General features: G+C 41.0%; 1 protein-coding gene across 1 annotated transcript; it reads right to left on the bottom strand.

The window, feature by feature from the left end:
• Positions 1-394: 394 nt before the first annotated feature.
• Positions 395-12,091, bottom strand: LOC104487967 (Golgi pH regulator; the record flags this gene model as incomplete). The annotated part of the gene is made up of 8 exons (XM_010137274.1): positions 12,020-12,091; positions 11,102-11,205; positions 9,513-9,619; positions 8,570-8,671; positions 5,389-5,509; positions 5,060-5,140; positions 1,693-1,802; positions 395-483 (listed from the first exon to the last, which is right to left on the bottom strand). Coding segments are annotated over exons 1-8 (741 nt in total), but the record flags the coding sequence as incomplete, so codon positions are not given.
• Positions 12,092-15,028: the final 2,937 nt, after the last annotated feature.

Genomic DNA, 15,028 nt, shown 5'->3' with positions numbered 1-15,028 from the left:
CAAACGTGGGAAGCTTCCTCACCACATCTTTAACTCCGACCCCAGGCAGGCAACAGAGTTCAGAAGGGAGTCATCTACAACTAAAACCTGTCTATTCTTCCTTGTGGAGGTGGTCATGATACAGGGGGTCAGCCTTTCTGACCTTGAAGACACCTCTGGTGTAGACAGACTGCCATCAACATCCTCCACTGACTGGCCTTCCACATCCAGAGCCGCATACCTATTGTATAGAGGCAGCTGGGAGGGTGCCTCCATACAGAGATCCTCACTCCACCACATCACAACATTTTGACATTTACCCACTGAGCATTTCTTCAATTTCTTATAACTTACAATCTCTTTCAAATAACTATCTCCTCCCAACACCCATCTGGACAATTACTCTGCTATGTACCTTTGTTGCATGCAAGTCAGCAGTTTCCAGAAAAAGCTGCCGACTCAGCTCTTCTAAAGCATCCACTTCTTGCTGGATAAGGGACAGATCTGGCAAACCAGCATAGTCAAGGCTACAATACGTCATAAATTCTTGATTAAAACCAAAACATTCCCCACCTTCAGTGCAAGGGCCACATCTAATGGTTTGACCACTTTTTTGATCCAGTTCACGTTTTTGATCCAGTTCACGTTTTTGATTCGCTCTTAATGCTTCTTGTCAATACTGCACCTGAAGAAATCTCAAGGAAACATATATTGCATGCCACTCCATTTTAAGAAGGTAGGCAGTACACAGTATTTAAGCAGTCATGCAACAAGCTCTTTATTCCTCTGCCTGTAGAGCAACACTGCAGAATAGAACCAGAGCTCTCAAAGAGACCTGCTGCTCCAATGCCCCTTGTCACCGAAGTGCCCTTACAATGGCACTCTCACATCATCTTCATAAACAAAACTGCTCCAAGAAATTAGTGATTATTATGAAGAGTCTTGTCAAATAGCCAAATTGTGATTTTGACAGCTTGTGGGAATGGAGAGAAATACAGACCCTTGTAATTCCCAACAGATTCCTTCTACCCCTTTCACATGGACAGAACTTCTGTTCACCTTTTCCTATCCACCTTTTTGTCACACTGCTATAGGCTGGCCACTAAAGCTATATCATGAGAACAATTTCTTTGGTCAACAAGTTGCTTCCCACCCTTCTTTTACTCACAACTTTCCAACGTGGCCAGAAAGCCAACTACAGGTCAGGTAAATTGCTCCAGCACCTCAGCCAACGTCATTGCTTTACTCAAGTATGCCATGGGCTCTCCATCCCAGAAGAGTGTATTTCAAGTTACAAGAAAAAAAACGCATGCAGGTCAGTCATATGAGCAGAAAGAGTTGCCTCCCATGTCAGTGGTGTGATCGGGTAGACACCTGCAATGTGACACCATAAATGTGCACATCTGTCCTGCAATCTGCTGTAACTTCAACCATGGTGACGTAACATCACACTTAAAGGGCAGGGCAGCAGCGTGCAACTCCCAACTGTGGCACTGTAAACCTACATGTCTGAGCCCTGGGCAAAAGGACAGACAGTACACTGCCAGAGAGCAAATGTCCCAGGAGACATTAAGCCTTTTGCTCAGACTGCTGAAACACGTTGAAACACAAATGCTTTGTAACTGGCCCAACTAACAAACACTCTTCCTTTCAAAACAGAAGAAAGCTGGTGCCACCTCCCGAGGCAGTTGCCAGCATGCAGATGAAGGATACTTTCACTGCCTGCAACAGATGTTGTAACACTTTTTATCATTCCCCAGAAGCCAGTGGGTTTGTTATGCACTTCTCCTCTCTGGAACATTGTCCTATGAGCCACTGCTATCCTGAAAGAACAGAAAACACAAATCCTTAGTAATAAAGTATTTTTATAAAAAATCAAAACAAACAAAAAAAACCAGTTCCTTGGAAGACACTGTTAAACTAAATTCACTGCAAACAGATGTCTCCTTTTTTTCCCCCTAAGCACTAATCTTGCTTCATAACATTATCCTGATTAGCTCTGGAGTAGAGCCCAGATCTAATCAAGCAAGATTCAATGAAACACTTCCCAAGATTTCAATTCAGGATCATGCTTCAATCCTTAAAGGGATTTAAACCCAAATAAAAATAAAAATTCAAAGGGATTTCTCAGTCATATGATTAGTCGCTTTCTTTTCCTCAAACATATGACTGTGCTATTTCAAGTTCAGGAATCGGAAGACTTCTCATTCTCCTCTCTCCCCTTGAACACCTCTTTATCACTGCACATCCACATTCTCCATAGAACTGTGAGTGCTGGATGGTATGCAGCAGCACTCTGATATTCTGTCACTCACTACTGGGCTTCATGACAACCTGTTATGAAGCAGAAACACATAAAACCATTATTGGACTGAACCACTGGATGCTTCGGGCAACCTGAACGTGACTCCTAAAGCTAATTCCAACACTACAGCAGCAGCTGCATTCTGTCCCTCACACTCCTGCGTACAACGCGGCATAATCCTCATGAGCAGTGCTGGTTTCTGGCCTCATTCCCTCACGTTTCTCCCCACTGAAATTCGTGAGCCAGTTATCCACTCCTAAATTGAAAACTATTCATAGGACTGTCAAAGCGATCCATGATTTGACAGTGTTTAGGTCCTTTCTTGTAGCTGCAGCCAGTATTGCGACATTTGGCACTAAGCCCTCTTCGAGGTTGTTGATAAGCAGTATAATAAAAAAAAATTCACCACTTCTCCTTCACATTCAGCAAAACAAACACCCTACAAACACCCCACATAACACACATAAAAGCACAAATGGCCACAGACTACAAATAACAGAGAACTTAGAACTACTCAATCTATTCTGATAGCTGCCAAATATAAGAACTGCATTTTTAATCCTTGCTCTCTTCCCAGAACCTGATTCACATGTTCCATCCCAAACGATCCACAGCACTGTCGCAAAAATACAGCTATGTCAAGGTGAAGCACAAGGCTGTCACTATACAAAGGCCAATCTTTTCCTTTGAGAGCTGACAGGGATCTCTGTACCCACACAGTAGTCAGGAGTTCTGGAGACTTCACAGAAAGGATCCACAGGCAAAACCCAGACACTCTGCCTGTGTAGATATGCAACATATCTACACCAGATACACTGACTTGAAGCAAAATGAATCAATGGTCTCACAGAATCTGGGTATTTCAAACCTGAGGCTTAGTCATGTCATAACTGCAAGGCTGAGTTTAAAGAACCTGCCAGCCTTAGAGGCAAGTTTGCTTAAGGCTTTACACTCAGGAAAGACACAACAATAGACAATAATAACTCCTGTGCAAAAAGCATCAGGGAAAACATCTTTCAACAACTATTCCCTACCGGCAAGGAGCACAGTACAAATAAGGGTTGGAATGAGAAGAATTATCAAGATCAACAAAGAAAACAAAAAAGCCTTATGTTCTATTCCCTCATAACCCTTGTGTGTATTGATAAGTTCCAAGTTATGACTAGTACTGAAAAGGTGGCCAGCAAGTAACTGACAATTCATGGAACTACAGTGTTTACCCTACACTGTAAAATACTGCTATTCCCACTTGTTCTGCCAAATGATTTGGATTGCATTTAGACTGATACAAATCTAACTTTTTAAGCTCTGTTCTATATGAGCAAACAGTCTAATTATGCAAGCCACTGCTCCCTATCAAAGCAAAAAGAAAACAAAATCTATAGAACTCAAGCTTCTGCTATTTCTTGCGCATTTCTGAGGCTGCATAGGAGTTTTTTGGAGGGTGCGGGGGGGCACTGCTGGGGGCTTTTCTTGTTTTTTTATTCTGTTGTTTGGGTTTTTTACCACAAATACTTGAACTTCGGTATAATTCCCAAGCAATTAACACACTTCATGTGGCTCTTCATAATGGTTAGGAAGTTGCTAAATTCAAAAGATTTTCTTGCCATAGGAAGGCAAGGAAGTGCTAGTCAGTTATACTAGCCTTACTTCTACCTCACAGTCACTATCCCTGGGCCAGAGGTCCAAAAATGCTGTAGAAAAGAAACAAGTACAGTCAGAAGCAGCACTACACCGTATCTTTAACTCCAAAGCCAGTATTTTAGTAGGCTCCTACTCAAATCAATTAAACTTCAGTAATTAAATTCACTCACACTACTTACTGTCTTACACATGACCACAAATAATCACTTATCATTTGTTCACCACTTAACATTTTCAAAGGGGAAGAAAAAAGTTATGCCTTAACTACACTTTCATATCCTAATAGTGATCAGCACATAACACACACTGGTGACTAATGCAGCAAGGTTAGTCTACCTAAAAGTTCCCCGGTCGTACATTAGATGGTTCCATTAAAACATTAGTGCGCCAAAAGTAGTTTGGGGGACTGCTGCGAGAATTGTGTCAGTTAAACCTTTGAAGTGACTATGGTGATTGTATTTATGGCGCACAATTAGTAAGGCATATAATACGTAATTTGTAACAGCAGACAAAAATCTTTTCAGTGTAAATTAAAGTAAATTGTTTCCAAAAGTAGCTTTTTCTCTTAGGGTAAGCTAAACCAACAAAAGCAGAGTTCTGATGGCATGCTTGTGCATTTCTGCAAAACTTAACTAATGTAAACCTTGCCGTTTGCAAAAATATAGCTGCGACTACACCAGCTCACTAGCCTGCTTCAGCTCTGACCAGGAAACACCAGAACCACTGAGCAGGAGAGCAGTCGTATGTATGAACCAATTTCTGTACTGAAACTGCCAGCAAAAGAGCCAGCTGCAGTGGCTAAAGGGTCATTTTATTCATCAGGAGAGAAACATGCCCCTCTTACAGACTAGTTAAGCTGCCATGAGAGAGTTACAATTGTTCTTGGAAGCCTAATCTGTGCCACTGCGGTAAGAAAGGGTATTATTTAGTCAACGTGTCTGTTCACTAAATAATAATCACTAAATAAAGTTGTGTATCAGGCCAGAATGAAACAACAAATAGCTCAACCCAGCTCAGCCACTTGTTTCACTAGAACACGTAGACCTGACAGGACTAATGATTTGGATAATTTCAAGAACCATCCTGACTGAAAATCCTTGAAATAATTTCATGATACTGCTGCCTTCTCACCTTTTTTTCTTACTAACAATCATGTCCATAGTCTGAAGAAGTCGTCGCTCCAAAGCCAAAATATCTGCATCTGTCACATTCCTGCAAAATGAAGACATCCAATTAGGCTTGCCATCCCATCTCAGAGGAAATGTGCACATGCCCATGAAGCAAAGAGAGAAGACTGTATAAGAAGAATACGCTTCAGCATGGAAATGGTTCTAGCACGTAGACATGGCAATAGCTAGATTAACGAAAAAAGCTATTTAAAAACCACAATCAATGCCACAGGAAAAGCAGAAAAGCAATCTCAAAAAGATGGACAAAATATTTTGCAATACTGAAGTTACCTGAGAAAATAGGACATGTAAGTGTATGGACAGTTGACAGCCCCAAATCCTGACAGCAAAGCCATGAGTGTCACCCCAATCACACCCACGCGGCTGATGAGCTGTTCTATAGACAGGATTCCTGAGAGAGGAAAAACCCAGTATTAGTAACCTTGTTCTCTGTGCCCCACACTTGATGCCATCACAACAACACATACACAGAGCTGCTTAATGAATCCAGCTGCCTTACCACTGCAATGACCAGAGGTAACATGAAGTACATAGACTATTAAAGAGGTAGAAAGTATCCCTCAGAAAGCACGTTACCATGCTTAGAAACAGATGGGAAACTCTAGCTATGAAGGAGACACATCTGTAGAGGACTAGCAGTCAATATTTTGGTTTTAAATTAATAAAACATTAGTGACTGCACTTTGCTGAGGTGTGAACACAGATCATCCACCAGATACTATGAAGGAAGCCTTCTCTGCAAAGCCATTTCTGCAATCACCAGGATTAGCTACCAAACCAGGTAGTCCCTGGCAAACTAGCCTAAAAACGTCTCAACCATAAAGAAGCTCTATCCTGTCAATAGTCATTAGAAGCGACCCCTCCAGATCAGACGCAATTTGTACTTGTAGGACAATGCAGTCATGACAGCACGAGAAGTCTTAGGCTGCTCCTGGCTGTTCAGTATACACACAGCAGACACATACACATACACGTTGTTGAGGTGACCACCAACAGGCATTCCACCTGAGCACCGAGTGGACTCTAAAACACATATTCACATAATACAGCATGAACATCAAGCCTGTGCTGTAACCAACACCAAGCACTGAAATTGCATTTATTCTTCTCAGCCGTTAAACACAGACTTCAACCTGTCTTCTCAGGATACAGTGCCATGTGCTACTAAACCACTCACTTTTTAGGGAGCTAGTTATAGACCAGCTGCCACAGACAGCACATTTGGAGCTTACACGGTTGCAAAACTGAGATGGCCAAGCGCCAAGCCTCATTTCATGCTTCAGAGAACGGGAATAAATGATGAAAACAAGGCAAAAAGACTTCACAAAGGGAGAGCGAGACACCCGGTCATGTGCAGCTGCACAGAGATTTACATGAGCTACAGAATGTGCTACAATACACTGGCCTTTTGCCCCACACACTGTCAGACAGCAACAGTTAAAACAGAGGTGCCTTCAAAATGACATGACATTCCACTGGTTAAAGCAATGCCTCCCCATGACACTCGCAACAACCCTACTCTTGTGATCAGGTCAGATAAAACAAGTGTTTTACAAACTGAGATAAGAGTTGTATTAGAATGCTAGTATGTAATTGAGTGAAGCATAACCTTCCTTCTACTATGAGCTCCCAAACCCACGTCTATTAACCAAGCTGCAGACCAGCCAGGGCTCCTGACTCAGAGCCTTTAATAGATGGTGCATTTCCCAGCTGCAGCACACTGCCATCACCATCCCCAGGCAAGGCACCCCCTGACCCAGGATGCCAGTGCAGGTACTTGAAAGGGCCCTAGCAGACAGCACAATTCTCCAGCTGCAGTGCAGCACACCACTGCACGTGCAAGAGACCAGGGTGGGGCACGCTGAGAAAGGCACTACAAATAACGTACTGCAACAAGGGGCTCATTGAGCACAGCCTCCTGTCACGTCTCACTCTGCAACAGGATCCCACCTGTCTGAATTGGGCCACCACCACACAATAAAGCACTGCAGCAGCTTTATCTGTACATGCATGACAGCAGCACCCCAGCAGTACAGCAGGGAAAAAACCCCTACCTTTGCTCTAACCTTATGTCTACACCTGGTAGAATAAGGAACTGTACAACTGTTGGTGGAGGTATCATCCTGTAAAGCAGAAGTTAAAAATAGAAGACACCCCACTACCAGTTATGGAAATCCATAGTGGTGTCACAGAACCTTTTCAATGATCTGAAGAGTATTATCTAAGCCCCACGGCTAAATTCCCATTGGGTTATAATGCTCTGCCAACTCAAGTGCCATCTGCAACTCAAAACGGACACGTGTTTCTTGGCAATGCAACATTGGGCAGAGGGGTCTGCACTATATACTAGCTGTTGTAATTGTGTTATTTGCTACTGAAATACAACACGCTGATACACACCGTCTCTCAAGAAAGTTTTAGATTCACAGATCAAAGGTTGGCAGATGCTACAGCAGATGGTATCCTTCAATTTTTCTCTTATGGATTAGTAGAGAGTAAAGAAGCTTCTTCGAGAACAGAAAGATAAAGCTGACCATTATCTATGCAGACAGACACACTCAACTATTTGAGTGAAACTGACTGAATTTCACCTGTTGAGAACAGTCTACAAACAATTTTCCAGCGCAGAGAATAAGGGCAACATGAATTACACAGGAAACCCAGACGACAGTCTGAGTCTGCAGCATTATAGTCCTTTGGCACACTGAAGGGTTCAGTACAGTTAGGCACATGCTAACAAGATCTGTTGGACCCAAACTAGCCCAAGTGCACACAGTATCTTCACACTATAAATACTCCTGGTTCCATGACTGCAATGCAGAGATACCCAAGCTAATTCTGCACATAAATAGCTCTGGCACCAACTCACATTCTAGTACCATGTCACTGTACTGCCTCTAGGCTCAGGCAGTGTAGGAAGTTGTACTGAAGCCAGCCTGCACTGCCAGATGCATTGCTGGCTACAGTCTACACAGTCCTGGTGTTTAGGCACACTGCCATGTTTTGTCAAATGGACAGCCAACCTATACTAAACTGATATGATTTCAGTCACAAACAATAATCTGACTGAAAAAAGTCCGATGAAGGATTGGTTGTCAATTGTCTTCTTAAATAAATTAGCTTTAATCTCCACAAGAAAAGAAACAAGTGAATAAAAGCTGTGATCAGCTTTTCGTGGAGAGTTTGCGTCCTCAGAAAGCGCACTGTGTCCTTACACGGTCTAGGTTCAGTTAGACTTAAAGTTTCCCTGTGGTACTGGAAAAAAAATCATGCAAACTATGACAGCCTTCAGACAACAGATTTCAAAGCAGAGCAGAACCTCAGCTGCAAGAACTACTTTCTACAGTCCCAGCTGCAGAGCTGAGATAATATCGTAATAGCTCCAAGATAAAAGCGAGATAACAAAGCTTATTTTCAGGTGGGAAGGAATCAACAAGAGTATGAAACTCACCATGTTTTGGGCTGAGGATAGGAAATGGATCCCCCAGCTTCCAGAAGAAATACATGAACGTCAACCACAGTACACACGCAAAAAGGAGTTTCTGTCTGTGCACTAATGGAGAGGGGAAAAAAAAACAGTATTTTAAAGATGTTCTTCCTTCAAGTCTTTTTCCATCTTGCAAAATCGCTGCATTGGTTCAAAGGGTGCTTTGAGAACAAATAGCCAAGACAGGTGTCAACTGCCAAAGCTACAGCTAGCAGTATGCACCTCTTCACTTCCTACAGAACCAGCTGTAAGAGATCACCATTTGCAAGAGCTAATGCAGCAACCCACCACTTTGGCTTTTCACATGACGAGGGCTGCTCTATGAACAGGGGATCACGTAGCTGTGTCTCTGTGTGACCCTGAATATGAAGCTTGAAAACTTCACCTTCATGCCAAAACTACATGCTTAATACTCCCGATCTACATGCCTAAGCTCAATACAAAAGAACGATGAATATCAATAGCTCATGGGTAAGCGTCCATTAGCACATGGAAGAGGCCTCATCCAGACCATAGCAAACAGAAAAAAAAGCAGAAGTAATTTATTGAGCTTCTCTGTCTCATTTACCCTCTAGCAGAACAATACAGCCTTGCTAACAGTTCCAGGGTTTGGCTGCAAGCTTAAAATTGTAGAGGAACAAATTCCAGCAGCATTACTCTAAAGTGCTCAACTCTGTTGAGACCCGTAACGAAAAGCTACATTTGTGCGGACCGGTGAAGTATCTCCTAACTGATCAGTAAACGGTTCAAGCTAAAGCATTAAGTTCCAAAGAGAAGTCAGAACAAAGCCAGAGGAAGACAGGAGTTACGGGGATACTAATCAACGTATCTCTCTCAGAAAAGTCACTCCTCATTTGTATGCAGAGTCTCAAGTTAGCAGCCCGGCTGCCACAAACCAAGTACTCACATAATCTGATATTGCTCACAACAAAGTAACCAATGTAGAAGGGTACCATGAAGACTAGGATGAGCAAAATGACGCACAGGTTCAGCTTCCAGTGAAAATATCGAGAGCTAAAATAAAGCCAAACTACTGATTAGCACATTACCATTATAAAACAAATTTCAAAAAGACAACTGCATGTCAATGTAATCCTTTCAACTACATCAAGCATTGGATAACATTGGCCTAGAGTACAGGATATTTTGGGGTTTGTTTGTTGTTTGGGCTGGGGAGGTAGGATTGAGTTTCAGGTTTTTGTTTAATAACAGAGCTCAAGAATGTGTATTTCAAAATTAACAACTATCCAGAAAAAAAACCACACTGGGCTATTTTACAGTAAAAATAAAAACTGTATTCTCCATGGATACTAATGCTAGTTGCAGCAGCTATACCAGCAGTAAATAAACAAGTATAGGTAGTAATTAATTTTGTAGTGAGTAGCTGCATCAAGAAAGGGCTAATTCAAATTGAAAAGATCAAAAATATTTAATGCTCATAATGCAACATGTTTCAGTTCAAAGTTAATTGTCTCATCTGCAAGACAGTGCAAAGCAAGAATTTAAAAATACACATATATATCAAAATGATCAATGCTCCTGACTGCAGGAGATTAGTCAAATGCAGATGAGATTCATCTTGGCTGAAGTGACTTTTCACTTTGCTTGAATAGAAAAATAAATGCCCTGTTCCTAATATTAACTCATATCCTCTTTATGCCTCAGGGAAGGAAAAATTATGAGGATCCTTGTCACTTTTTCCTAGCTCATTCAGAGGCAAACATTTTCATCTGTATTGATGTTCAGACCTTTATTGAAGCTTATAAAAGTATTCTCCACAGTGATCTCTCTGGCTGCAAGCTCTACAGATTAATAACACACAGTCAGAACTAACATTACCTTTTATCAGTTTTGTACTTCCTGCCTTTCAACTCCTTTAACTGCTCTCTTATAAGAGTATGATGAGAGAGAATAAATAGGAAACCCAGCTAGCCTCTACATGTTACTATTCTTATTTCTCTTTCCTACAGGCTTCTGAGGTAGACATTTTTTAACATCCCCTTTTTATAGAAGCTCCCACCCTATACCAAGGGATGTTGTACAGTATTATTACAGTATTATTACATTATTTCACTCCACAATTAGCTTCACATCTTATTTACTGCTCTGACCACTACTGAAAAACTAGTGCTTATCGTTTCTATAGTCCATAATATCTGAAAAGTGCTCTTCAGCATGACCTGAAACTTTATAGTATTCCCATAAAAGAAATCGCTTCTTTTAACTTCACAAATGGAGAAAGTCAAAGACTAAAACCTTGCCCTAAGGACCTACACCACGCTAATACCAACTGCATGGAAAATAGGGAGCTTATGGCTTCTAGTCTCACGTTCTGTCAAATAAACAAATGCTGGTGCTCAAACACTTTCACTGAGTTGTTGGCAATTTTCACACACAATTTCCCCAATACAAGTCTAACTTATTAATTTAGAAGTTGGACTGAAGACGCTGCAGAACACAAAGCAGGCTAGTCCTTAAGTGAGCTCCCAGACTCACCTGCTGTTCAGCACTCCCAAAATCTCAAAGATGATGAGTTCAAACATGGTACAAGAAAAAGCAAAAGTCACAGAGAAGATCACCTGGACCACATACTGTCGCACCTGCAACGGAGAAGACAAGCCAGAGACATCAGACGTTTCCACTCCTGATATCCCTCAGGTAACAAAAACAAATCACAAAGTACAACAGCACACAACTGGCTCTCTTGCTTCAAGGCACCTCGCCCTTTATCTAAATAGGAAGAAACCAACAGTCTGTTAGAAACCAGAGGGCAAGCTCATAAATTGCTCAGCATTACACTGATTGCAGCTTATCAGCACATTTAACAGAGATGCCTTACGCAGAAGGGATGTCAAGCATGCAATGCCCTATGTCAACTTGACTAATGACAGACCCTTGCTAACAGAGCTATTTGATCTTAAACTTAGATTTAAAAGCAAGATCCACATCAGAAATCCTTTTGGGGTCTGAATTTGGCTTGCGCTTAAGCCATCTCTGACCTAGACTATATTCTCTCATATCCCTCTAGGAATAAAGAACACAGCCGTTTTATTCCATCCAGACACAATGAATACATCTGACTGAGTTAAAATTTGATTTTGTCTCAAAAATGTTACTATTAAGACAGGCTTACACAAGCAAAAAGCAAAATGGTTTCCTATTACCACTTTTTCCATATCCACTACTGTTAAATAAAAAAAAATAAAACCTTTCACTGGCCCCAGGAGAACCCCTTTTCTCAGACATCCAGGTGTCTTTCAAACAGAAGCACAAGAGGAAATTAGAAAGTAACTGTAGAGACAATTAAAAATAAGAATGTTTAAAGAGCGGGAAAAGGCCAACTGCAGTTTTTAAAATATTTCTGTAATTAGAGTAATTTAAGGTACAGATTTGTGCCAAAAGGTCCCCTCTCACCTCATAATCCTTGAAAAGCTTACGCATGAAGAATAGCCACCCAAATCCAAAGAACAGCACCTGCAGAAGAAATGAAGCACTTAACATTCATATCTAGCAACTTGCAAAATAGACAGCTACTTCACTACTGACTGTAGATGAAACAATCAGATGGAAAAGAGTTGGGCCAAAGTACCCCAGATCCACAAAAGATTAAAATGTGCCACAGTATCATGGAGAGAATATTTTAAATATTCAAGTGTAGCAGACACAGACGGCTATGACCTTATGGAAGATCCAGGCAAGACAGCTCGGTTCTGTACTCCCAGTTTCTCAGAATTTCTCAGTTCCTGGCCTGCCAGAATCATTCGCACTGTTTCACTCTTCTTATGTAAAGAATTAAAGTTTATAATTTTTACAAGAAACATTGCAATCAAGGCAAAATAAATGCTTGAGCGTCCACAACATACACACCTTCCAGGGACAAGTAAATTTTATAAAAATATCTGCTGTTTCTTTAACACTAGAAGTGTATTTGATTTTTCTGGAGGGTTAATGCCTGAAAGGTGTTAAAAGCATCTCTAAAGAGGGAAGAGTCAGAGTTGAAAGCCTCCAACCACAATCTGGAGTTGCAAAAAGCCACAGGGACAAGGTAGATGAAGCAGAACAAGCCAATAATGTTTTGCATTTCAACGGCTCTCAGAGCACTTTACAAAATTCAGTTAAGTTTCAACACACACCTGAAGAGACAAACTTAATATCACAGCTATCTCGCTGACTTAAATGAAACAAATACACATTAAGCAGTGTGGTCAAAACTGTAATTACCCATCTTCAGACAGTAAAAGGAGACTGTTTTCAGGCCTTCTATGGGTAGCCACATCTATTCCTCAGAAGACTGTAAATGAATATAATGACTTTAAAAGAACCCAAAGAAAAAGAGAATTCAGAATACATTAAGATTTTTAATAAAGATAGCTTCGACCAAAGCAAGGAGGAAACTCAGTAGATGTCAGAAAGCACGGGAAGAGAGCATTTATTCTCAGAGCACATGGAAAAGACCAGAGCATTCTGTCCCCCTGTGGAAACAGGAAACTGTCAAAGGCAAAAATGCAGGAATCATTGTGGATGATTCCACTGTGCATCAGGAGTAACTGGATCGCAGCAGTGGCAAAAGTAAAAGACTAACGCAATCTACAGACAAGGAATACTTGGAACGCTGGGAAAGAAGGATCAAACACATCTGCCTCGAAAGAAATGATATAGGAATGAGGTCTAGTGATTGGTAACAGCTGGCAAAACTTGCTTGAGGAGAACTTCAGACTTTGAAGTAATAGATAGCAAAAAGGTAAGATAATTCACAAGCCTACTAGGTACAGGTCGTAAGTTACAGAAGTATGATAAGCAAGTGATATTTACATAACATAACTCCACATTTAACAGCGGGAAGGAGAAAAAACATAGAGACAAACTCTTCAAAAAGAAATAAGTAAATAAAGCAAAAGAAAGAGATGAGGACATAATCAAGTACAATAACAAAAGAGAAAATAATATATGACTATTAGATCTACCTTCTGTTACAGACTGTAAAAAAGCATAGAAAGAAATTATTTTAACCATTCACACTCTACAATACCGCAGGCGAATGCGACATGTTATGCTAGAAAATTCCTGACTACTTGACACTTACATGCAGCAACTTGAATATCTAACTTGGTGCTTTTGAAGACAATGAGAAGATGCAAATCTGCCACCACAAATGAAAGAAAACAATTAGATAAGTTAGATCTTCGAATGCAAAGCAAACAATGGGAAAGATTTTGTTCTGGGTGAATTCTAACAGTATCAAAGCTACACTCAAGACTCTGACAGTGAAAAAGCATGTTAGGAGCAAAAGGAATAAAAAGCATTACCAAGTAGGAGGACATTGCATTTCTAAGAACCAGCCAAAAGCTGTCCTGAAAACTGTCAGGAGTTTCACGTTAAAGTCTATTTCAGACAACTAACTGCTGTTGAGAAGGGAAAGGTTCACTTTCCTCAGCTCATTCCCCCACAGTACAAAAATTTCACGCCAGCTTGGAAGCTTATCAGATCCCTCTGTGATACAGTTAAACTCATTTAACCAGATATTGGAGAGAGCACAAATAAGAGAGCATGACTGTGCAGCAAAGTGGAAGTGAAGAGGAAGCAGCACCTTCCCCTTTTGGCAGAACAGCTGGACCACCTCAGCTGCCAGAGGCAGAGGAGATGAAAGGGTATTTAGATCCTTACTGAGGAGGGAGTGGGGTGGCAAGAGAGGAAAGTCAAAGAGAACACAATGATAAGATAAATTACTAACAAAGGATGCTAATGAAGAAGGAGGCAGTATTTCCTCCCACAAAACAATAGGACAGTTTCAAGTATGTTAAGACCAAAAGCTACTTCATAACAATACAGGAAGACATGAAAAGGTTTAAAAGGGCTCCTAGGTTAATTCAGATGGTGTAAAACAAAGACTAATTGAAAGATGACTTTGATGGCAGCAGAAAGAAAAAGCTGAAGGAAGCATTGAATAACAGATAGATCAATGGAGACTGAGGCATTAAAGATAAAATAGTGGGGTCTTTTTAAAATTCGTTAAAGCAGATAATGAAAACTCTTCCAAAGCTGTAAACAAGCAAACATCTCGGGGACAAACCAGGAGTAAAAGACAGGGATAGAACAGACTAGTTCAGTTGGAAGGGACCTACATCAATCACCTAGTTCAACTGGCTATGATTAGCCTTCTTGAAGAGTACCAGAAATAAGTACTAAATAGAGAGTATCAAGATGAACTTCCCCTTCGTTCCCACTTAAAAAAAAAAAAATTCAATTTATAGAAGCGATGCAATACTACACGAAAAGCTCCATTCCCTACAACCTTATTTACTGACTGAACCTTTCTATACACTCGGACTCCACAACCGGACGAGAGCAACAGTCACCGTGACACGTACGGAAGCGGTCCAAAGACACATTCAGCTTATCTTTTACCACAGGAGCTTCAGCGCT

This window comes from Buceros rhinoceros, unplaced genomic scaffold, assembly GCF_000710305.1.
Source record: "Buceros rhinoceros silvestris isolate BGI_N320 unplaced genomic scaffold, ASM71030v1 scaffold14960, whole genome shotgun sequence".
In the NCBI taxonomy this organism is placed as follows: domain Eukaryota; kingdom Metazoa; phylum Chordata; class Aves; order Bucerotiformes; family Bucerotidae; genus Buceros; species Buceros rhinoceros.
Note: the sequence above shows the minus strand (reverse complement) of the source record. Positions and strands in the feature narration are given on the sequence as shown.